Genomic DNA, 26,345 nt, shown 5'->3' on the forward strand with positions numbered 1-26,345 from the left:
GTCCAAAAAGGGGTCCAATATCCAGAAACACACACTTTCAATAAATTGCCAACAACCATTAAAAATATGGTTTTAGATAAAGCACAGTTTAAACAGAGTTTGAAAAACTTTTTGGTTCGCAACTCCTCCTATTCTGTAGGTGAATATCTTAACAGAGACTATTAGACCACTTGCAAATGTCTTGTAGATTTCAGTTTTGACAAAACTTGGTCACAAGTTAAGATTCGGTATTTTGTGCTTTATTTATTGAAAGTGCAAAACTATTTTTCATTCTGACGATGTATTAGTTGTGTAAATATTAGCAGTTATAATAGTTCCAGTATACTGTAATGCATTCACATATTTTGACAATATCCTGACAAATCATCACTAAAGTGGGAATTATATTCAAATGTTTTATGGTTTTTATGTTATACTTTCAGACCTGTTCCGCACCCAGGAGAATCTTCTCATTTTTGGGTCTACGAAACAAAAACTGAATCTAACCTAATGTACAAGTGTGCTTGTTACACAATAACGCCTGTCCTCACACAGCTACCAAGGCACTCTTGGACTCATTTCCTTAGGATGTTTTGACCCCCAATGTTCCCCTGACTTGGCACCTTCAGATTATCATCTTTTCACCTCCATGAAGGCACACACAAGTGGAATTAATTTTTCATCCACTTAGTAGGTGCAGAGAGAGGTTCTTAAGTGGGGAACAGAGCTGGTGGGAGTGTTCTTTAAGGAGAGCATAAAGAAGCTTGTGCCTTGGCTCCCACATTCACTGAACAGGATGAGGATTAAGTGGGAAAATGTTCAATAAGTGTATCAACAACCTCCTGCAGTTTCTTTTCAAATACATTTTTACTTAAAAAAATACAAATCTAGTTACATTTACTCTCTGATCATGCCACGTATTTATTCCAATCTTCTGTTAGTCCTTCTCCTCCACCCCCACTCTCTGTCTATCTGCCTCTGCCCCTCTCTCTGTCCATCTCCTCCTCTTTTCTTTCTCTGTCCATCTCCCCTCTCCCTCTCTCTCCATTTCCCCCTCCCCTGTCCTTGTCCGCCTCCTCTTCCCCTCTCCGACTGTCTATCTTATTTTTCCCCCCTCTGTGGCTGCCCATCTCCTACTGTCCCCTTCTCCTTCCATGTTATGACCCTCATCCCAATAGGAGGCTGGTGATTCTTACCCCCACAGTACTTTTTTTCCAGTTTGTAGCTAATGTGTGTATCAAACTTGACTGAAATCTTTCAAGGGGTTTCAGGTGAGCTTTTTACCCACTGCTTTGCCCAGATATATGTTTCACACATATTGAACATATCACATTTGCTTGTACATATTTTTCTCTGTATCTTTAATGAATTTTGCCCTTCAGTTACATTTTCGTGCAGCTCAATGTTTATGACGACATATGGCCTGAACTACATGTCGTACCATGATATAATTTTACAGGTGCATCCAGTTGAATATTTGGTTACTGCCTGTGAAATGTGTTGTGAATAGAGTTTGCAGTAAGGAAGTAATAAATTAAAAGCCATGCATGATGCAGCAATTTTTCACACATCTCAGTATTTGACATCATACTGTCTCAGCTGTGTGTTTTACAATGATATGTTTTTGTAGGTTCATTCAGCAACATGTGTGGGTACTGTCTGCAAGAAGTGTTAGGAATAGAGAAGTAGTAAAGAAGCAATAAATTTAAGCATCATGCATGATGCGGCAGTTTTTCATGCATCTCAATGTCTGTGACATAATATTTCCTGAAATATGTGTCGTGTGGTGCTATAATTTTGCTGGTACATGCAGTAGTATATGTGAATACTGCCTGAAAAATGTGTTACGGATACAGTTAGCAGCAATGAAGTACTAAACATCATGCTTAATGAAGCAGTTTTATTGCATGAACGGCAAAAATGTATATGGGATAAACTTTTTCCTTTCATCATTTTGTGGGGGTTGTCGGCGAGAAAAAGCTTCATGAAGGTTTGAAGTTACACGTAAAGTCTGTTGCAAGTCACTATGTGTTCTCATTCTCAAATATTGGAGGAACAAAGTAAGGGTATTCGTACGTTGTGGGTTACACAGCTTTTTTGCCCCTGCCCCCAACCCTTTCATATGTTGGTCATTCTTAGCCCTACAGCAATTCTTTCCTGACAATAAGTGATATGTACACCAAGTTTGGTTGAAATCAGTCCATTGATTTAGAAAGAGATGTGGAACATACATATATACATACATTTTTATAATATGTATGGATTCTTTTATGCAACCTCTCTCAGTCATATCCATTTTACCTAAAGGGTTTAAGTAATACTTCCTTGATTTAGCTAAGCTTGCACAACTGCCCAGTCCTTTTTTTCATTTATTGGGCTTACAGGTCTCAAATGGTGCACTGACTGGTGGTTAGAGCGTGCTTGGTGCACAATATGGCAATCCTTCCTTGTGGTGGTCAGATGAGATCAAACAGAACACTGGCGGTGAGTATGACTGCCCTCACACTCTCATACAGTCCAACATTGGGTCACTTCACCTCCGAAGGCCCCACAAATGTGGATATTGTAAGGTTCAACCTGCCATGGAGACCCACAATGAGGCTCCTTTCAAACTACAGAAGTATGGTGCGTCTCCAAGTCCTTCACGGGGATCACTCAACATCTTAGCTGTTTGAACTCCTGATATATCCTATGAGGGCTGGTAACAACAATAAAACACCAGCAACACTAATGCACTCTGATGGCCACTCTACCAGTCACAGAGAATTGCAACTACAATCATTTACGTACTCACTGATTGTGTGTATGTGTGCAAACTTACATTGACATCCTACCATGTCTTCTGGGCTTCAGTTTCTTTGTCAGGCAGTGTAGTAACAGTAACATCAACTATTAATTCTGTCATCGGATTGCTGCTCAATGTATTACTGTTATCATTTCAATGCAAGAAACACCACACAAAACATAAATTTTAAGAAACTTTCATTGTAAAAAAGTGTTCAATCAGCATTCCAGTACTAAAAGTAACTTTATATTTCTTCCACTTTGCGGCCACAGTGATTATATTATCATCTTTAGTGCACCTTTGTATTAACTAACCAGGAATGTCAGCTGACTGAAATAAGTAATTCACAAATCAACAACTCACCTGCTCAAATGTTTCAGCATTCCATATATGAATGAAACCATTAAGAGACAAGGCAGCAATTTCCTGGAAATTCTTGTTGAAAGCTACAGCCCTAACTTTTTGTGCTGATCTGCATTCCTTTGTAGCCAAAGCATGAACATGTTTATAAGATGGCCCATCTTCTCCATCCATAAGCTCGTCCAACTGCACTCTCCACAAGGCCATGCGAGTGTCTCGTGATCCAGATACAAGGAACTGATCATCAAGCCAACACATGTCAAACACCCAGTCTTGATGCGCACCCTTTCAAAGAATAAAAACAGTTGAGATGTGATTCATAACTTGCATCAAACTGTTATTTACTACAAAACAGTGTTAAACTAACAGAGAAATTTTACATTTTCACAACACACTACACATCTGTTCAAAGTGCATAAATACTTCAAAAACCAAACAATACTTTGATTTTAAATAGTGTTCAATGCAATCAGATAACCACCACTCATTAAAAAATTAAGACAACATTTTAAATATTATAACCGTCAATGTCTTTAAATCAAAGCTAACAAATTGTGAATGACTGTGGCAAAGTATAAATTAAATTACTGTATAGTTTATAAAAATGAAGACTGTTCTTCCTGAAATAGTACTGCATCACATAAATGCTTCAAATTATATTTCAGGTAAATCAAATGCGCCCGTGCTTACTGCGACTATACTTCCCACCAGGGTGAACACTAACATAAAAGAATGATACTTTGGCACAAGCATGTAAAGCTAAAGGCTGCTGTTTTGTCAGATAACAAGTAAAGAAAACACATAAGAATCCTAAAGCACAACAACAGCAGCACTAAGTATTCAGAATCTGTATTCTTAAAGTATATAGTACATAGTAACAAGCAACATGTGAGGTTCAGTTAACTAACAAGGTCATTATGTAACCCACACTTCAGGGCCAAAAACATTTATTCAACACAAAATTAGCATTCTGTAACAACAAATTAAACTGTCCATTAGTCCACAAAATGTAAACAATAATAGATCCCGTTAAGATTAATGTAAGTCCAGGCAGGACACCATCATTGTGCACGCTTCTGCAATTATAATATTAAGCACAGTTCCAAATAAGACTCGAGTGGAAATCACAGTCATCAAATAGAAGAACTATATGGAAACGTTATACCAGCTCATAGTGTGCAGACAACAGGCCCATCACTCTAGTCATGCAGTAATCGGAAAGCACAGCAGTCACTATCCTAATAAAAGTCCAATCCAGTCCAGGCAAACAGCAGATGTGGTTGTAGTTCACTTCATAGTTGCAGAGCCAGATGGCAGCAGCTAGTGAAGGCAAAACTGAGAGGGAGGTAGTTGCTGGGTAGGACAAGCACTCTGAGGGTTCCATACAAACTTAATTACAGATATAGACAACAATAAAATTTTGTGTGGCTCAATGGCCTGATGCATGTCTTTCTACTGAATCCCACTTTGGTGACTTGTGTGTCTCTAACCTACCCCAGCAGCTCAATCAGGGAAAGCGGACCTACAGTTTAATGTGGAATCTGAACCATGCGTTGTTTCTGGCAACTCCTCACATCGTTGAGACGCGAAGGCTAGGATAAAACAAAGACTGAAAAATACATATCTGACAGAGTTTTGATCCTACAAACACTAAGTTCTCAGGCACACACTTTACAGCTAGACCACCAAGCCTGAAGTCCAATGCTTGATTTGTGATAGTGCATGTCGGTACCAGTACCTCTGACAAAAAGAATGCATTAAAATAACATTAAGACATCTAAATTTAACAATACAGCCCCCAGTAGGTCACAGTACCAGAATCTCTTTTTTCACAATTCAAGCCCTGCTGACATTTACGTAAATAGTTCATCTATAGGTTGTTGTCTGCGAGTATCAAAATATGTGACATACATGGCCATATCTTTTGACTGCATTCACTTAGAAACCGACACGTTTTGCACTGGCGAGGGACCTTAAATCTTAGTATTTGACAAATTCTAACTAGATACTTCCGCCCGTTCCTGAGAAATGGACAGACAGAAACAAATGGCAAAAAGAATATTTTTTATGTGATTTAATTATAAATTAATAATTTTCGGATTTTTTTCATTTGCTTGTACTGTAAAACCTTGTTTGTGCCAAATTTCATGAGTCTAGGTCAACAGGAAGCACACTATAGGTTTTGATGAACGAGTTGGTGAGTATTGAAAAATATGACGTAAATGGACATAACTTTTGACTGCACAGACTGAGAAGCTTAAATTTTTCACACCACCAAGGGACTGTAGACTTTAGTATGTGACATAAATGTAAACTTCGTACCCCCACATGTTCATGAGAAAAAGTGGTCTTAGCAGTTGGATGGGCAGACAAATGGACACACGGATGACAGCAAACAAAGGACTCCGATAGGGGTTCTGTTTTTACTGACTTAAGTATAGAGCCCCACACAGAGAGACAAAGGGGGCTAGGGTCAAGATTTGCACAGCACAGCATATACAAAATTTAGAGAAAGAAAAAAACGTGTGTGTAGAGAGAGAGAGAGAGAGAGAGAGAGAGAGAGAGAGAGAGAGAGAGATGAAAGAATATCAAGAAGTTGAATTTGATGGGCTTTAAAAATGAACATTAGAAATATGCCATTACGGCAAGACCACATGATAATGACAATCAGCCTAGATCCTTTTACCCAGTTTCTCTTTGTAATTAAATCTTTATATTCAGCACCCCCATCCACTGCCACTTTCTATATACGTCTCTCTCACAATGTCTCCATTTTCTCTCATTGCTTTACAGTATATCCCATTGCCAATGCATCCTCTCTCACTTACACTCCATCACTGTCTACACAATACCTAAGCAGCTCAAAAATTCTGTGGCGACCAACTTATGTTTCCCCTATACCCACATGTTTAAAATTTCAGTCCAAAATGTACTCTCCCCTACACCTACAGGTTAAAGTATGTTTGTTTGGGATGCTACACACCACTCAAAGTCTACATGTGGTCTCCACTCATCTGTATTTTTAATTTTCGCTGCCTCTTCTTCTTTTCCTCCCACTGCTTTGATCTCCATCCACCTGTCTTTCTCTTTTACTGCCACTGTGTGCAACTGACCATCAACAACTCCTCTTTGAAGCTCAATGATATTGTCTTCATCCATCTCTCTCTTTCACTGCCACTTTCTCTCTCCCACCACCACTGTTTCCTCCCTCTTTCTCTCTGTCTTCCACCATCACTTTCTCTCTGCTGTTGTCAGCACAAGATAATGCAAACATATCTGCATGCTAAAATGTTTGGTGAGGAAGACAGAATGAGGTTTGTGGCAGCTGGTTTCCCACTTTTCTGTCAGAGTCTTTTAAATAAAAGCATATTTGCCTTTCTGTGTTCTGGTAGGAGCAATTTTCTGCTGGTTTCCTTCACTCCCCTGCTACAGTAGGATGTGCTGCTTATATAAATTCTGTTGTACATCAGTAAAGTTTTATGTACTTTGAATAATTATATGCTTTGACAGGTATAAACAAGGAATAAGTATCCACAATGTAAGTGAACACAAAATCATTTGCTTTACATATTTTCTGGGTATTTCACTCACTGATTGCAATTCATCAAAAATGCCCAGATTATGATTTGTATCTTAAAAGAGTAGAAATATTGTTATAAATATTTTATTGAATTTGCACTCTTCCCAGTTTTACATAATTTTTGGCAATCTGTTTAAGCTCTTTTCAGACATGTTAAGATAAGTTTCAACCCCTTTTTTTCCACAGCAGTATTACTTTCGGGTATATTCGTATAGGTGTTAAGTGCCCATTATTCAGAGAAAGTGCATCACAAAGTTTTATTGATGAAAAAAATGCTGACTAAAACAGCTTGGTGATCTCAGAACACAAGTGATGTCCCTAAAAACTTTGTCATGTGTTCACTACATCAGTTAAAACTACATTTATGCCTCAGACCAGATATTAATGCACATTTTACATGCATAACTACAATAATTTGAACCTCTGGACCTCAGTTCCCCAAGAACATTACCTTAAGAACATATGGTAAAAATTTTGACGATTTTCCACAAATTGAAATTAAAGAAGTAGCCATACTCACAATTGGTACCATGGTACCTGTGCTGGCGTAAGGTGTCGCCAGCACACCAGTTGGCAAAGAGGTTGCAAGAAGATTGATAATAGGCACAGAATCAAGCACACCTATCAGGAGAGAGGCCAAAGACCAAAAGACTCACAAGCAACGCACCGCCAACGCCCTCTCGACCGCAAGTATTTAAATCACCATCGTGTACCGGGAGAAACAGTCAGTCACTATTCTAGTTGGCGTCTGTCAGTTCATGTCATCAAATATGAGAACGTAGTGTTTATAGCAAGACTTGTATTTCACCAGCAGGAGGCTAACATGGACTATTGCGGATAAGCTTGTACCATAACAATGTTCTTAAAGATAAGTAGCTTCCTGTTCTTGTTAATAAAGAACTCAGTTAATACATGTGTGCAGTTGCATTACAGAAAGAGGATACCAGCCACCATACAACATCCTCTCTTTGCTTCCCACGGTACAAGACTCTACAGTGTCAATGACAACACAAAAGTACCCAAAAACAGTGATCTTTTGGGTGTCTATTTATTACAGATACAGATTTTCAAAAACAAGAAAATGTCATTTCTAGATGAATGTCTAAAGAACGTACAGTTAAAACTTTTAGCCATTTGCTGTGGTTACATGTTATAACGAAACTAAGTGAAGAGTAGATGTTGAACAAATGTCCCCCACATACTCGATGAAAGCTGGTGGAAGATGGTGACCTCTTCATATTTTTTTATAATAATCTAGATGTAGGAGGCATCAATGCTTGGGTAATCTACAAAGAAGTGACCAACATCAAAATAACGAGATTTCCTTTTCAAACTTGGGGAGGAACTTGCCATAGATTACATCCAAAGCAGGGTCCGAGTTGAATTATTAGAGATAGATGGAAGCTCCCACCACTGTCAGGTGCATAAACCTTGCAAACAAGGGAAAAGTCATATAAATGTGCATTGTTTGAGAAGAGAGACACCAGTTTCCAGATTGCACAGCTCAGTCTACAAAGATGATATGTTGGTATCTGCTTAGTCTACAGACAAAGTGATCTGTTGGTATCTAATATAACATATTTACTTATGCAGACTATAATGTTTACCTTTAAAAAATGTGTATCAAAGTTTAGACCTACAGCAGTACTTAATGTTTAGTATTAAAACAAAAAACAGGCCCTTTAGCATGACTATTTGTTACAGAAAAACTCAAATCCTAAAACAAAAAGACAAAGAACAAGCTGTACATGTATCAACTAGAGATGGAACATTTTTGTCTCACCAGAAGTTTTAATGGGTTAAAACAATCCAGTTATTCTACTGTTAAAAAACACAAAGCATATCTTCATGCACAAACCACATCTTGGCATTTCTCAGTCCACTAGGGAACTGAGGATCATTGCAGGAGGGAAGATGATTGAGATATGGAATATTCAGCAGCAGAGGGATAACATTCGTAAAGTATTCTATCTGACCATAAGCTTTAGAAAGGTGCCACGTCATCTTACCTACCCACGGATTGTACGTGATTTAGCGCAAAATTACTCACAAGAAAAGGTCACTCGATTGTGTGTTCAATATGATGGATGACAAGAGCCTGAAAGAAATGTTGCTTCACGTGTGTTGAGGTAAACAATAATAATGAAAGCTTTCACGACTGGATGTCATAGTTGCTGGTGAGACTCCCAGGTTCTATGGTTACTGGCTGCGGTCCTTGTAACTTTTCTGTTCCTAACGTTTCATTCAGAGCTGCAGTAACATCATCAGAGGTACTACTCCTTCTGTTGAGTCTTGCCAGCTGACGTATCTGGCATCAGAGAGCGATATACATACTGTGAAAAATGGTTATGGTAGAAGTTTACACGTGACTGGCAGAGATATTCCTCGTCAGTGACAAAACTTAATTATCTATTGCCATCTCTCACAAATAAAACTGTGTAGACCTACTGCCCATATATACTAAGTTTCATGGCTTTTCTCTTAAAATTATCCCCGTGTTTATGTATTTCCATGGCTTCTGGACATAGTTTCTGGATATAGTTTGTTGCTGTAGCTAAAATTTTGATTTCAGAAAACTCCACAGTATGATTTCGTGACTGAAGAGCATGCTCCGCTACAGTTGATTATTCATTTTCTCTAGTCAGTAAAGACTTTTTTGTTCCTTCAGTCATGTATTCAGTTTCGATTGTTCCAGTGTAGACTTTGCCACATGTACATGGAACATAATGTATCCTGCTTGTTGATGTAGGAGCACTTTTATCCTTTGCAGATCAGAGTACTTGACATTTTCTTTGTTGATCTAAAACTGGTCTGATGTTGTGTTTCTGTAAAATCTTTCAAGTCTGATCAGTTACTTTTTTTAATAAAAAGGAGAGAAACAGTGGTCTTACATGTTTCATCTTTGTCCTTTGTCCTATTATTATTTGGTCATAGAACTTCATTTCCTTCTTTAGCTGAATAGCCATTTTTCTCAAAATCCTGCTTCAGATGTTTTAATTGGGCATCCAGATGTTCTGGTGTGCCAATTCTTTTGCCTCTGTTGAGAAGAATTTTAATGACACCACTCTTTTGTTGTGTATGATGGTTGCAGGTCTTATGCAAATATCTGTCTGTACGCGCGGTTTTCCCAAAAACTTTCCAACCCTCCATCGATCTGTCTCAGAACTAAAACATCTAAGAAGGGTATCCTGTTGTCATTTTCTATTTCCATGGTAACTTGCATTTTGGATGTTATTTAGCTATTTTACCATGTGACCAGAGTACAAAATAATTTACTATCCACAAACTGATACCACCAAGACGGCTTCTTATTTGCTTTTTCTAGAGATGATTGTTGGAATTTTCCCAATACAAATTAGCAATCGCAGGACCCAATGGGCTACTCATTGCGACACCAACAATTAGCTCATAAAATTCATCGCCACATTGAAACTGGCTAGGAGTAAGGTAAAGTCTAAAAAGAGCTTTCAAATTCCCTGGGAAAAAACCCAATATATACATAACAACTTCATTAATGGTAACCATAATGAACAAAAGTACTAAGTCAAAACTTACAAGATTATCTTTAGGAACCAAAATTAGCCCTTCAAGTTTCTCAATAAACTGACACGAGTCTTTTACCTACATGCCAGTTTTCCCAAAATCTGGTCGTAAATGAGTTGCCAGATATCTTGCTGCTTGGTATGTAGGGAAACTGATAGCACTAACAATGGGTATCAGGAAAAATTCATAAATTTGATCTTCCTGTGAGACACAGTGCTAAAAGGAGCCGGAGGTGGTCAAATCCCAAAAATTACGATTTTTTTTTTTTTTTTTTTTTTTTGCTACCGAAAATTAATTGGAACATACCTCTTTAATGAAAACTTTGAATTATTGTTCTACTCGCCCTAGAAGTGGAGTTATTACCATTTTCCCCCACGCCTGCAGAGGAAATGGGCGGCCGCTGAATGCATCTAACACCCTCTCGTGACTTCCCGGCGAACTGCTTGGGATTTTCTCGGCCTGTTACACATACAGCGCATTATGTTATGCATACAGTGAGTGTGCAAGGGTTGGCTACATTGTTTTCTGTGACAAATATTACCCATATTTCCTTACAGCTTACTCCTACTTTCCTCAGAATTTCGAACAGCTTGCTCCATTTAATATTGTCGTACACTTTTGTTCTGGTTACGATGCCACGTTTTAGTAACCGTGTATATAAGAAGAGGAAGAACGTAGGGAAAAGAAAATTAACACTAATACCAAGTTGCGATACTACAATGAATAAGAGCGCGGAACATCGTCTCTTTGCTGTTTACTGTTTTGAATTAGTTCAGTGTTGCGCCTGTTGTTGGTAGTATTATACTTCTTGTGTAAAGCGGGTAATATGCAGTATGTACAAGAATCAAGAGGGAACAATAAAATCAATTTTTCATGACTTAGCACAGCCAGAATTGTTACACAAATGTCTACACGGAAAGATGCAGAATCCTAATGAGAGCGTTAACAATTAGATTTGGAAAGTGATTCCTAAAAGGGTGTTTGTAAGCATAAAAATGCTGAACTTTGGCATTTATGATGCAATAGCAACCTACAACCAAGGGAACAGTGTGAAGTGTGAAGTTCTGAAGGCATTAGGATTTACAGCTGGGGTGAACACTGTACGAGCACTAAGAAATACTGACAGAGAAAGGATAAGAGGAGCAGAAAGAAGAGAAAGGCATATGAAGTATGATGGAACAACAGGCCAGAAAAGAAGACAGAAGAGGAAGCTTTTGGAGGATGAAGAAGAAGACCCTGATAATCCATCCTATAGTGCAGGACTGTATTGAGAAACTTTGATAGCCATTTCTCGAAAATTAGAATTTTTCGAATATAAGGAACATTTTCTCAAAATCCACTCAAGCTAGAGAGATGAAATTTTTATACAGCAATCCTAGTGGTCAAACTTACATTGTAACACAGCCATTTGGCAATATGTTCAGTAGTTTCATTTCAGTTTAATTATAAAGCAATTATTTGTAAAAAAAAAATTGGGTCATTAATAAAAAAAATAATTGGAAGGAAACTAGAAAAGATACTCCAAAATCCCTCTGTCATAACTGCAATACTAAACCACTCTATATGTAAAAAAAAATCAAAATTTTTGTATTTGGTAGTTTATTCATAAATGTTCCTCAAACTTAGTGATTTTAACATGGGCAGCATAGGCACCTCCGGCTCCCCTTAATGTTATCAATTCTCCCACATACCAAGTAGCACCATATCTGGCCACTCGTTTGCAACTACCAATTTGGAAAAACTAACTCATACATAAAAGACTCGCATCATTTCATTGAGAAAGTTTGCAAGCTAACTTTGACTCCTGAAGATATTTACGTAAGTTTTAACATGGCGCCTTAGATCATTATGATTCCAATTAACAAAGCTGTGATTTATACAGGGTGTTACAAAAAGATACGGCCAAACTTTCAGGAAACATTCCTCACACACAAATAAATAAAAGATGTTATGTGGACATGTGTCCGGAAACGCTTAATTTCCATGTTAGAGCTCATTTTAGTTTCATCAGTATGTACTGTACTTCCTCGATTCACCGCCTCGATTCACCGAATCCGCACGCAATTGTGCAATCACGTCATCAACACAGATTTTCTGTGAACGTTTGGGCAGGCATTGTTGGTGATGTCTTCATTGGGCCCCATGTTCTTCCACCTACGCTCAATGGAGCACATTATCATGATTTCATACAGGATACTCTACCTGTGCTGCTAGAACATGTGCCTTTACAAGTACGACACAACTTGTGGTTCATGCACGACGGAGCTCCTGCACATTCCACTTGAAGTGTTCATACGCTTACGCTTGGTAGAGGCGGACCAATTCCATGGCCTCCACGCTCTCCTGACCTCAACCCTCTTGACTTTCATTTATGGGGGCATTTGAAAGCTCTTGTCTACGCAACCCCAGTACCAAATGTAGAGACTCTTCGTGCTCGTATTGTGGACAGCTGTGATACAATACGCCATTCTCCAGGGCTGCATCAGGGCATCAGGGATTCCATGCGACGGAGTGTGGATGCATGTATCCTCGCTAACGGAGGACATTTTGAACATTTCCTGTAATAAAGTGTTTGAAGTTGTGCTGGTATGTTCTGTTGCTGTGTGTTTCCATTCCATGATTAATGTGATTTGAAGAGTAGCAATAAAATGAGCTCTAACATGGAAAGTAAGCGTTTCCGGACACATGTCCACATAACATCTTTTATTTATTTGTGTGTGAGGAATGTTTCCTGAAAGTTTGGCTGTACCTTTTTGTAACACCCTGTATAATGGATATTTTACCATGTGATCTGACCGCTCTTTTTAGACACAGCCTTACTTCTAGACAAGTTGTTGATGTCGTAACCCATTGCATTCTGTGATTGCTAATTTCTATATGAAAAAAATTCCAACAATCAGCTCTAGAAAAAGCAAATAAGAAGCCATCTCGAGGGCATCAGTTGGTGGATGATACGTTTGTGCTTTGGTCACATGGTAAAATAACCAAATAATATAAATCCAAAAATGCAGTTTACCATGGAAATATACTACCCATTCACATTAAAGTGATCACCTGTCAAAAGCCTGAATAACTACCTTTCGCAGCTCAGACTGCTGCGAGATGTGCAGGAAGAGATTCAGTGATGTTCTGGAAGGTACTGACAGGGACGTGGAGCCATGCCAACTCCAGTGCTGTGGCCAGCTGTGTTAAGTTCCTCAGCTGAGGATTCTTAGCTTGAACAGCCAGAATGAGGTGGTCCCATAGATTCTTGATTGTTTTTAAATCTGGAGAGTTTGGTGGCAAGGTAAGTACAGAGAACTTATTTTGGTGCTCTTAGAACCACACACATACCCTGGGAGCTATGTGATTGTTAGGTACCATAATGACGAGGAAAAACAAAACTGCATGTAGGGGCAGACATGGTCCCCAAGGATAGATGCATACTTGTGTTGACTCACTGTGCCTTCCTGAATGACGAGATCACCTGGCAATGCCACAAAAATTCCCCAGACCATAATATCCCTTCTCCACCCTGGATCCTTCTGAAATTGCCGCAGGTTGTTTGCTTTCAGACATTTCACTCCATACATGCCAAATGCCATCTGTCTGCTGGAGCATAAAACATGATTCATCTGAAAAGGCCACCTGCTGCCACTCGGTGGACATTCACTTGTGGTACTGGCGTGCAAATTCCACTTTGTCCCGATGAACAGCAGCCATCACAGGTGCATGAACTAGGCACCTGCTGCAGAGGCCCACAAGCAGCAACAATCACTGAACAGTCGTTGAGGAGACGCCACTAGTAACCCCTTGGTTCAGCTGGGTGGTTAATTGCTTAACAGTTGCATGTCTATTCACCTGTACACATCTCTGCAGCAGTCGTTCACCCCTCTCACTATGGTCCACGTTGCATCACAGTTGCCTTGGGGGCCAGTTTTGGATACCACCACTGTGCGATCCACAGTGTACTTTAACCATGGCAGCATGCAAACTGTTTACAAACTTAGCCGTTTCAGAAATGCTCCCACCCTTGACCCAAAAGCCAATGATGATACTCTTTTGAGCATCAAATAAATCACTCCATTTCCCCATTATGATAATCACAACACAATGAAAGCACTGTTACCAACCCTCTCCCCCTCACGTGCTTTATATATCCTCCATTGTTCGTGCTGCGATCTGCTGTCTATGAGTGGTTATTGGACGCTGATGTCAAATGTAAGTGGTGATCACATTAATATCACTGGACTGTGTAAAAATGTCAATGGAATATCCTTCTTAGATGTTTTAGTTATGAGACAGACCAATGGAAGGTTCGAACATGAAGGGTTTGAGAGATGTGCATATGGATATTTGCATAAGAACTCCATCACCACCTACAACAAAAGAGAAGTGTCATTAAAAGTCTTCTTGGCAGAGCCACCAGGATTTGTACATTAGAACATCTGTTAAGATGTTCTAATGCTAATACCTAAAGAATGCTTTAAAGGCTAAGGATAAAACACATTGATGGGAAAACACAGTTTGTCTTCCTTTTACTAAAAAATTAACCAATTAGGTTGAAAAGATTTTACAGGAACATACCATTAGATAAGTTTTTAGATCAGCAATGAAAATATGTCAAGCACTCTGATCCATAAAGAGTAAATGCTCTCCAGTGTCACCACACTGGGTATATAAAGTTCCATTGGAAATCTCAGGAGAAACATGACTATATGGAATGTACATCTTTGCAGACTACAGAAGAAAATACAAAAACCAGCTGCAGCAGAGCAGACACTTCTGTCAAGATATCATCAAGTTTTCCAAAATCAATGACTATATAGAGAAGCAATGGAAACATATAAACATGGGAATAATTTTAACAGAACATAAGAAGCCATGAAACTTGGTATTTATCGACAGTAACTGTCCAGAATCGATAGTTTCATTTCTTTACAGTAGACAGTTAAGTTGTATGTCTGACAAAGATTCTCTCTGTCAAACACTTTTGCAAAGATCTCCAGTGCAGCTCTGGATGAAACATCAAGAATAGAAAAGTTTCACGTACCACGACCATACAATACAGATTTACCAGTAGCTGAAACAATATCAAGTTGGTCAGACTAACAGCCAGGAGCATGCCCCTCGCACAGACTCTGGTAGAGCCCCAAATGAGGAAGTGGGCATTGCAGTCACTGAGCAGCATGGAAGAAACTGAGAGTTGAGTGGTAAGCTGTAGTGTTCTGTACTGGTGAGAATAAGTGACAAGGGTATGTAGAGGCTGCAAAGAGAAAATGTAATTCTGTAAAGGTAAATACAAAACGCAGCAACTTGTAAAAGAGTGTTCAACACATTGACCAGGTTATGAACAATGTCTTGGATGAGTGCCATTACATCAACACAGCTGGATTTCCCTCTTCGGGAGTAAGGTCATAATGTATTGGGTCAAGTGTGGAAGTCAAAGCACTCTTCAAGCTGTATTTTAATTTCTTGCAGGCATATAACAGCTGGAAATTGTAAACATAATAGGCAGCTGCAGTTCTGCCGTATGTGATCTGATGCCACTTACATTCCGTTCAAGTATAGCCATGTTTAAGGATGGGAGATGGCAGCTGTAGTAGCTGTAATCACCTTAGCAGCTAAGGAGTATCTGTTTTCGTGTGTGTTTCAATACAGGTTTCAGAAGCTGTAGGATTCTTGTCTATTATTTCTTTTCTTCAGAAGTATGATTTTTCTCTCCAGATTGATCAGCTTTTGCTAAGGTAGAGGGTCAGTTGGTGATTCAGGCAGGTGAAGTAAAGGCTGGCTGAATGATGTTTTTGCAGTATTGTTATTGATTAGGATTCTTCAGTTTTCTTTTTACATTTCTCTTTACTTGTCTTCTTCATAACTTTTCATTTGTTGGATCAGGATCTGGACCATTGCTGACCAGAAGTACACAGCAAATCTTCTCAGGAGTATTCCCTCCTAAATTTCCTTTCTTCTGCATCAGTCACAAAAGAACTTCTGTGTTTAGGTGGAGGTTTCATAGTATGTTGTGAAAGCAGGGTAGTTCTAGATGAGGAATATCGAGATCTTACAGCTTTGTGGAATTTATTGCATTCAACTTACAATTACACAAAATAAATCAAATGGAAGAGCAGCTCCAACAATTTTTCTTAGTGTTCAGTGAGAGCACAATTCATCACATGGCACACATCAAATCGATAGGCAAGTTCCTCACAAATATCTATCAGTGCATCTGGAATAATTGTTGCAACAGCTGCTTCAATACTGCTTCTTAAGTCAGGTAGATCAGCAGGTGGCAGAAGCACACACACATGATCCCTTATGAAGCTCCCAAAAGGGAAAAAATCACGAGGTCAGATTGGGTGAATGTGAAACAAGCTCTGTCTTCTGGCCCACTGTGACCAACCCAGAGGTCAGGCATAGCGTTGCTTAACCAATCCCATACCGAGTTGTGCCACTGAGGGGGCGCACCATCTCGTTGCCAAATAACGTTCTGTGGTTCAGGTTCTTCCAATTGAGGAAAGGGCTGGCTAGTTCTAGCACATCAAGATAAGAAACAACATTTACAATTACTTCACAGAAAAAAGAAAGACCCATAAACTTTCTGCTGGGATACGTCACAACAAACATTCAGCTTAAGGGAGCAAGATGTTAGGCGACTGTTCACATCTCAGGTCACATGATCCAAACTCCAGGTAGAGGGACCACTAGAGGTACCAACTCAGGTTATCACCTTTCCTGGCCTCTGGCCTTTACCAGGAGTACTTGTGATCGTTACCAGCCATCCGTGGTGGTAATTACGCATTACCTAATCAACCTTTGTGTGTCAAACTGTGAGTGACCTTCAGGAATAGACAGGGAGGAAGAGATGCAAGATGGAACACCTCAAACACTGAAGCAGAGGAAAAACATAAGAAATCAATTGATAGGATTGGAATAATATTAGAAAGACAGACTTCCAACACAGAAAAAGTAGTAGTATTGCAAGAACTATAGCCCTGTGTTTGCCATACATGTACTCATGTACTCACATGCGGGGTCTGAGAACTGATGCCAGAGACAGTCAACAGGCATACTGAGTGACAAACTGTCATTTCTTCTGAGGTAAGGAGCTGGTATGTTGTTGCAACCAGAGCAGTCAGTAAATTAGGTAGGAAGTCAACAGATGTCCATCGAAGCCTACAGTATTTCTTGAATCTTGACCAGCACCTATGAAGCTTCTCCTAGTGGAGTTCGCCAGCTTAAAGACTTACAGTGCCTATACTTCTGAGAAGTGAAGTCTGAATCTTGGGTTAGATGTTACCATTTGTAGGTGTAATCTAAAAGGCAAGAACTAGTACCACAGAGCTGGGTTACCTTAACTGGGAGGCACTACTGTCATCTTGAATACTCCAGTTGTAACAAGGCCATACAAGCTGCAGAGCCACATAGTGGAATGTACTCTTTGGTTGTGTGGTTTTATAGACTTCTATAGTCTGATTAAAATTACGTGATAGTTGGAACTTCATGGATTGAAGCTTGTCTTCCTCCAATCAGAGTGCTCAACATCATGTCCGAACTGCTCACCATTGCCAACTGTCACAACAAATGGTCAGTTCACTTCCACTGTGTATTTCATTACCATTGTAGTGTGTGTTGTTCCTGATGTGGTTGTCATGTCTGATGAAAAGCGAAAGAAAAGGGACAGTCCCAGGATTTAGGACACAAACATAACAAGAAAGAAAGCTGAGCATGGATATGTGTTTAAAAGACAATTGTGACAACTCATGAGCAACGTTTGAGGATGTCTTGAGAGGGAGGCAGAAAATGGGGGACATATCTCTTAAGTTTCCAAAGAAGTACTGCAGCCACAGTTATGGTTAGTGAGCTGGCCATGTTCGGTACTGGTAAAAAGAGAGAGAGAGAGAGAGAGAGAGAGAGAGAGAGAGAGAAAAGCGAAGCACGGCCCTCCTGTCTTATACACCAGACAGGAAGAGAAGTATTCAGAAATGTGTAAAAATCTGGATACCTTCACATAAGTGATTTGGCATTACAGATACAACAATTATTATCGTAACAGAGATCGACCTACAATATATGAGCTTCACACAAGAGTAGGTGATGCCAAATTTTTTTAAGGCAACAAATCGCCACTGCAACTGGTCCTGCAAAGTATCAGTTTTAAATACTAAAACATTTCAGGCTGTACAATGTTGACGGAATGAGGAAACTTATTACTGCTTCCAGCTGCTCATCTACTTCACAAAGTTCCAGCGATTTTGAATTTTTTTTAAGAAAAAGGTTGAGCCCCTCCACACCCACACTGGCATGATGGCCAACTCAAAAGGTCTGCTGCCATCTCTGCATAGGAGTTAGTTTTCACTAAAGTGAGGTGTTGCAGGATGTGGGTACTGCAATGTCTGCGTACATCTGGTTAAGGTTAACCATTTATATGCGCTCTGTTGTGACTTGGCAAGACAGCCAAGCCACCAGGAGAGGAAGCCGAAAGGCACGCGTTTAAGCTCACGCAGGCTGCCGTGAGGTCTGGAACAGGTAAGGGAATTTATAGTAGCAAAGAATGTATGTAACTACTGGAATACTTAACTTTAATTCATAATTGGTGAACATCCGTCTGACGGTACATGTATCACAAGATAAATAGCAAATGACAATGGCGCCTTGCTAGGTCGTAGCAAATGACGTAGCTGAAGGCTATGCTAACTATCGTCTCGGCAAATGAGAGCGTAATTTGTCAGTGAACCATCGCTAGCAAAGTCGGCTGTACAACTGGGGCGAGTGCTAGAAAGTCTCTCTAGACCTGCCATGTGGCGGCGCTCGGTCTGCAATCACTGACAGTGGTCACACGCGGTTCCGACGTATACTAACGGACCGCGGCCGATTTAAAGGCTACCACCTAGCAAGTGTGGTGTCTGGCGGTGACACCACACACTCATCTGGAGATAGATTGGGCTGAAAGTCTAATGAAGGGTAGCGGTTTGAAGAGCAGAGGGAAAAAAGTACCAAGGCAAGAGCCAAGGGAAAAAAACCTCTGCAAAAGTTAGGTTGGGTAGTGAAAGCAGCAGCGGATGACTTGCTGACTGTGACAGTTCATGCAAGGGTAGGTTATGTTAATAGCAGGTATGATGCAAGAAGATACAGCATCAGTGCCATTGGTCGTTTTAATAAAAGGAGTCCGGTGCGGCAATGGTGCGTTGCCTTGCGCCCTCTGCTGTGCCATGTCATCAGTGACTTGGCACAGCATCATCAGGCTGGTGCTCAATGGTAGCAGCTCGTGGTTGGTCAGCATCCCCTGTTACTGTGTGGCGCAGTTCTGCCGCAGCTGCTCCTTGAGCAGCTCTGCTTGCTCAGCATGCTTCATCGGACAGCTCCAGGCCATTCTCTCACACATGTGCGGTGTAGACTGCCCTTTTGAGTTCTCAATCCCTTGCAGAGGCTGCTCCCACGGAGGTCGGCATCGCCGCCGATACCGTTGGGGCGACGGTTGTCTTCTTGCCACCCTTCCCCTGCAGTGCTGTTGGGGCAGCCGATGGCGCAGGCACCCGAACACCCTTCTGCGAGGTTGCAAGAGTGTTCGCAGGGGTTTGAACCCCTTCTGCTGGATGCAGGCCTCGGGCAAGGACTGCACGCAGCTGCCTCAAGGGCTCTTCCTTCTCTGCAGCCATGGCGGTTGCGAAAGTAGCCCTCTCTGCTGCCATGACAGCTTTGTGAGCTGCTGTAGCTTCCTCCACAGTGGTGCTGATTTGATGCCACTGCTCTTCTCAGAGGCGCGAGCTGCATCCCGAACGTCTGCCTCAGTCAGTCGTCCCCACTCCTGGCGGGGGGGTGGGGGGTGGGGGGTTGGGGCAGCTGTCTCTGCGCTCTCCCTTAGCTGAGTTGGGCTGGTCTGCACCCACTGTTGTCGCCAACGTCGACGTCTCTTCCACTGTGTCAATGCAGCTGCCTTGCTGCCTTCGGCGCGACTGTGGCTTGAAACAGCCGGGCAGCCGTGCCAGCTGGTGACGTGCCGGCCACCACACTGGGCACAAATCAGGCAGGCAGCTGTGCTTGCCAGAGCACTTGACGCACCAGCAGTACTTCGTGACATGGCCTTTGCCCTGGCACTTTAAGCGCCAGGACTGGGGGGTCCATGACAGTCGGGAGAGCCTCTGGCCCAGCAGCTTCCACAAGCCAAAGATGTCACCCTCGCCGTCGGCCGTTTGCACGATAACAGCATACAGCAGTGCCCTCTTCTTGCTCGTCCAGTGTGCAACCTTGCGGTTGCATTACCGAACCCAGCACACAGCAGCCCATCCAGGACCACTGCTTCGTCACAGCACAAGGCAGCCCCTTTAAGAGTGCCTTGGTTATCTTCTTCTTCCCTGTGGAAGGCAGCTTCTCACGTGACGGCGGCGCGTTGATGATGTGGGTGGCCACAGCGCTCCTGATCGCCTTCTGATCGGCCAGGTTTGCCGCCAGAACGCAGATCAGCGAGTCTGTGTTGACAGACTTGTAGACCACCTCATTCTTGGCACAGGTCGTCATCAAGTTGAACAGCACTGTCCACTTGACGTACAAAGGGGAACAGACTGTGATTCGTCTTCTCGGGTCTTCCTTGCTTGGTCGGCAGACTCAGTGAGTCACACAACCGAAGGCCCCCTCGTGGCAGCAGGTTTCTTCTGCTAGTCCTTCTTTCCTATGCTGTGGGGTGCAGAACACAACAATTTACTGGCATTGTGAAAACAACACATGACAATTTGCTTCTCGTGGCACCCACAACTCAGAACTTCTTCTAAAGCTCTCCTCGGCCGAGAAAGTGTAGCATGCAGCGGCAGCAATGCACACACCTCACTGGCTTAGGCCAAACTCAAATGAGTGGTACCTACCCTCTTTAGGACTCCACAGTTTCCTGAAGACAGAAATCGGTGGAGGTATTTACACAAAAAAATGTTTCCTTACTTTTAAACAGTATAGTTTATTTCTATATGCTCTGCCTATGTCACCTATAATATGTAACCCATCAGTTAAACTACAGTGTGCTTTTAGCATTGTCTTAAGTTTGCTAATAGATGTTAGCTTTAATCGCCATGAACAAAGTGAGCATGATGAGTAGTTTGACTACAAGTTGTTGACCGCCATTTCTTAGATATATTGTACATCATTGTGGTTAGGTTAGCAGTTCAATCGTAAGTCACTTTAAATCAGATGTCGACAAAGTATCTTGTGTTACCGTCATACTCCATGGTGGCCGCTGCCAACATTGCTCTACATTAGAAATAAGTAAATGAGCCCACACACATTAAACAATGTCAATCTGTCAATGTATTGACCACCTGTGACTGAGCATTTACATATTGTAAATACTAGAAATATTGACAAGCAGTGATGGCCCCAAATATATTCTCAGTAATGTCAATAATAATGAGATTATGAGGTCAAGTGTTGACAGTTTGACAATATTTGCCATTCAATGCCAGCAGAGCTTCATGAACCAGCCACAAAGTGTTATCATGAACTGGCCACAAACTGTTAGCGTGCACTGTTTATGTTTCCAGTTCACCTCTGAGCATAACACTTCTCAGATTCAATTTCTCAAGTAGCCTTTTTAATGCAGAACAGTTTTATTAGAACTCTGAGTAGTATTCATGTCTATCACTTTAAGGTGGTCAAAGGATCAGACATTATGGCATTGCTTACTTAATTGGGCTTCACCATACATATACGCAAAGGCTTCAAAATACATGTCAGCCTTGCCAAATTACCACAAGATGGAAAAAAATGTGTTAATTACCTGAGTATATCATTGTGGGACAGATGTAATCACTTTACAGGTTTCAAGAACATTAATGATAATTGTGTTAGCTCATATTACATCACTAAACTTCAAGAATTTGAATGACCTATCTGTTCCTAGAAATCTGTTACACTCAACCTCTTGTTGACTGCAATTGCCTCTCTCGTTAACGAATTTTGTTGCTCTGTTTTTGCCACATTAACATTAATAAGTTGTTGTAATATGCAGAACTCATTCAAAAATAGTTTACGGCATATTTCGTTGCCATAGTTATGAATTTAGTCAGTGAATTAATATAAAAGAAGTTGCTTCTTTTTCCTGTCATTCTCAGACTTGTTTCTTCTTTCTCGTTCTTTCCTGCTGTTGGCCAGCTATCACTAAAATAACTGTAGCATATGCTTTCTTTTGGGCAGTTGGTATCTTTAACTTGCAAAATCGTGTTTCCAATTGACAATGTTATTGATAGAGTGAGGGTTGCTTCAACAAATTGAAGGCATTTCAAACTATTATTGTCAATAAATACTGAATTTGCGCACATCCCTTAACAGCACTTGTGAAATGACACATTGTGTGTTACCCACAACCAAGCAGCATCTGGCAGACTATGGGGCAACAATGTAGTGGGAAGTAACAGACATCAAATAATTTTAATCAGCCTACTGTTACTCACAGTACTCTCTTTGATCCATCACACATCAAGCCTATAACAACTGGCTTTGCAAACAACCATGGAATGGACACTGTGTGGTTAGACCCCGTATTATTATTCTTTATTTCTCAATACACACAACAGCTTTTACTGTGAGGATGGTTTGAAAAGTTCTCACAACGGAATAGAAAAAAGTACTTACATCACTGAAACTTTTTTTATTTTTCCATGTAGTCTCTTTGTAGACTAATGTACTTGGTCCAATGATGTTCCAGTGTCTGATCTCATCTCAAAAATGAGTTTCCTCCAGGCCTGCAAAATAGTGGTCAACTCCAGCTATCAATTCTTCATTTGACATGAATCTTCGTCCACCAAGAAAAATTTTCAGTTTTGGGAAGAGATGGAAGTCTGACTGAGCCACATCAGGTGAATAAGGCAGGCATGGGACAATTCATACCTTAGTTTGTATAATTTTGCCTAGGCAACGGCACATTTGTGTGGGCGCGCATTGTCTTGATGTAAGATGATTTTCTTCCTTGCTAAACCTGGCTGTTTTTCTCGTACTGTTAGTTGCAATTTGTCCAGGAGGTTAGCATAGTATTCTCCAGTAATTGTTTTGCCCACTGGGGAGATAATCTACGAACAGAATCCCCTTCGCATCCCAGAACACTAATGCCATGACCTTTACTGCCGATGGAATTGGCTTTGCTTTCTTTGGTGGTGGAGAATCAGCAAGTTTCCACTGCTGTGACGGTTGTTTGTCTCTGGGGTATATCAGTGTACCCAAGTTACATCTGTGGTCACAAACTGGTGCAAAAAATCTTGTTAGTTTCTCCAAAAATGGGCCACACATTGTTCCGATATGTCCATTCTCATGCGTTTTTGATACATGAGTTTTTGACACATCTTGGCCGACCACTCCGCGGATCATCATCTAAGTTCTACCGACCAAATTTAAATTCATTTGTCCACTTGGCAACAGTTGAATATAAAGGAGCAGAGTCCCCCAGTGTATTCTGGAAATTGGCATGAGTGTTCTTTGCTTTCAAACCTTTCTTCATGAAGTACTTAATATCTGCTCGAATCTCGATTTTTTCCACCTTCGCAATCACTACACAGGAACAACAGAACCATGTCACTGCCACAGCTCTCTTCCAAGGGCACTGACATGGCACTCTCTCATGGTGATTCTCAGAACTTTTCAAACCACCTTTGTATTATTACAACTTACTCCACTGCTACAAGTATCTTTACATGATAACTTCAGAACCAATTTCCCTCAATGCAGGATACCACATAGTGATTTGTAACAAAACGACTCCATACCTCTTCTTTGATCAATGAACTGTCATCCTGAATCCCTGGAGTCTTTAAGAATTTTGCTGTTTTTGGAGGTAATATCCACTAATCTGAGAATTCCAGGTTTTTCACACAAACTGCCACACTGTAATTACATGTAAAGCAAAACTTTGTAAGCATTAATTTACTTGAATCCTTGAGCTGGATGTGACGCTTATGTTCCTTGAATCAGTAGCAGATTTCTGTCTGTCTCTCATTGTCTGTCTGGCACATGGAAAGAGATTCTGGGGTGCTACGAAATAAACATGGAGCTCCTGAAGGTCTAAACAATCTTTAACACTGCAAAGTGATGCTTTAATTTTAATGACTGGCAAAATGTACATTGGATTGCGCATATTTGTAGTGCGACAAAGTTATATGACTTTTGTTTGTTTTCCTCACTTTTGATCTCCTCCTACAACCAGGTATGTTTTACTGCACTGTTTTTAAATCCATATACAATTTTTATGTGTAACATTATGCATGTGTTACAGTTTGTTCAGGCAGTTTTTGGACAAGCAGCGCATCTCTCTTCTGTGAGGAGGATAACAAGCTGTAGAAGTAGAGACCTGTGCAAGTTTATTTCCTGTGGATAATGTGCTTGGTGCATGAATGTGCTTTTCTTTTCACAAAAAAATCTCATACTTCTGTATTACCATAGCTAAAACATCTAAAGCAGACAGGAAGAACAGTTCTCAGAGTAGTATGTCAAAATCAAAACCCAAATGCACTTGGAAGTGGATGTGTTAATTTTCTGGATGCATCTTACATTTTTTGTCTTTGGCAAATTTCAGAGAATTTTGCCAAACATAAGCTGATGAGTTACAAAATGAAACAGATGACTATTTTATACTGAAAACCACATGAACACACACACACACAAACAAAGGAAATGTGGGGAGGGGGGGGGGGGACCAAAAGTAACTGGAATCTAAACACTGTCCATCATATACTTGTAATACGAGGTTGTGACACTAGCAATCTATTGAAGGACCCCTCCTGGCTCAGTATGCCAAGTGGCATCACCCAATAATGACAAGTATAGTTTCTGTGGTAATTTTTTGTATTATGGCTGTGTAGTGTAGTCATGACAAAGAAATGGCTAACTCAAGAACAATGTGCAGCTGTGAAGTTTTGTTTTTTTAATCGGCAAGAACATAGTGTAAACTGTTGTGATGATACAAACAGCACACAAAGAACAGGCTCTTAGTATAATTGAAGTGTACAAATGTTTTTCTTGTGGCCACTGAAGATCATCCCAATTCCAGACATCCTTCGACTATGCAAATTCGGGAAACTTATCAGGAAATTCACAGTCACATTAGTGAAGATCAACACATGACAATCGACAAATTCTAGCATTTATCCAGGTTGTCCACTGCATAGTTCAGTTCACTTTCAACACTGATTTAGAAATGTGGAGAGTGGTAGCAAAGTTTCTAGCCAAACTTCTCACCAGTATTAAAGGGATCAGCACTTTCAAGGCTGTTGTGAAACAATGGACACATTTAAAGATGAGTCTAATTTTTTTCCAACAAAATCATCACAGTGAATGACAAAGTGCTATGGTACGATCCACAAAGTGAACAGCTGGTTCCCTTCATCCGAGGAAAGCTCATGAGGTGAAATTGAATGTGAAGATGCTGATCCTCTTTCTTTTTTTATGTCAAAGGGATCATACCCTCAGAATTCAAAACAGTAAACTAACAATTCTATCTGATCTTTGGAGAATTCTGATGAGTGGTTCTTGCAAAATGTATTACTCCCATGCACATGGCTTTTAGTGTTCACTGGGGCTTCAAATCAAAAGAGTTTTGCTGCTGATTACAAAAAACACAATGTCATTACATTGCTAGCAGGTACCAAAGAGGCAGAGGGCACAGCTTAAAAGGTGCTTTCACACTGGAGTGAATGTTTTGACAAGTGCATAAGCACTAATGGCTTGGAAAGAAATTAAAGTTGTATTTGGAAAAAAAATAAAGGAAATGCTTTTTGTAAGAAAATTCCTGTTATTTTGGAATCCCCCCCCAGCCCCTCCCCACAAGTACTCTCATGCATTCTGGTTTTGGGGAATAAGAGGTATTTCCGCAGCATATGTATACAAACCTCTCCCACACAAACAGGATCTAGTGTGGGCAGCTTATATATGGCTATTTCACTTGAGCTGTGGGCTCCAGTTGCAAGCAATGTTCTTGATGGATTTATCTGCACAGCATGGATTCCACATTGTTGATCTTGCTGCTGGTTTGCTGAACTTCGAACACCTTGCAAGGATGGAATCTGATCCAACTGACGTTTAACGACATCATAGACCATCAACTGAAAAATGAAGCATATTTCTGAATAATTTTTTGAATAAACAATACTC

At 40.6% G+C, this 26,345-nt stretch overlaps 1 protein-coding gene across 1 annotated transcript in view; it reads right to left on the reverse strand.

Moving 5' to 3' along the window:
* The window catches only part of LOC124621777 (DDB1- and CUL4-associated factor 12 homolog), a 70,981-nt gene that overhangs the window by 25,275 nt on the left and 19,361 nt on the right, over window positions 1–26,345 (reverse strand). The window contains exons 3-4 of the mRNA XM_047147213.1: window positions 26,084–26,296; window positions 3,128–3,409 (exon numbers count right to left, since the gene is read on the reverse strand). Coding sequence (XP_047003169.1) covers window positions 3,128–3,409; window positions 26,084–26,296 — 495 coding nt within the window. The remainder of the gene's footprint in view (window positions 1–3,127; window positions 3,410–26,083; window positions 26,297–26,345) is intronic.

This window comes from Schistocerca americana, chromosome 7 (assembly GCF_021461395.2).
Source record: "Schistocerca americana isolate TAMUIC-IGC-003095 chromosome 7, iqSchAmer2.1, whole genome shotgun sequence".
Lineage (NCBI taxonomy): Eukaryota > Metazoa > Arthropoda > Insecta > Orthoptera > Acrididae > Schistocerca > Schistocerca americana.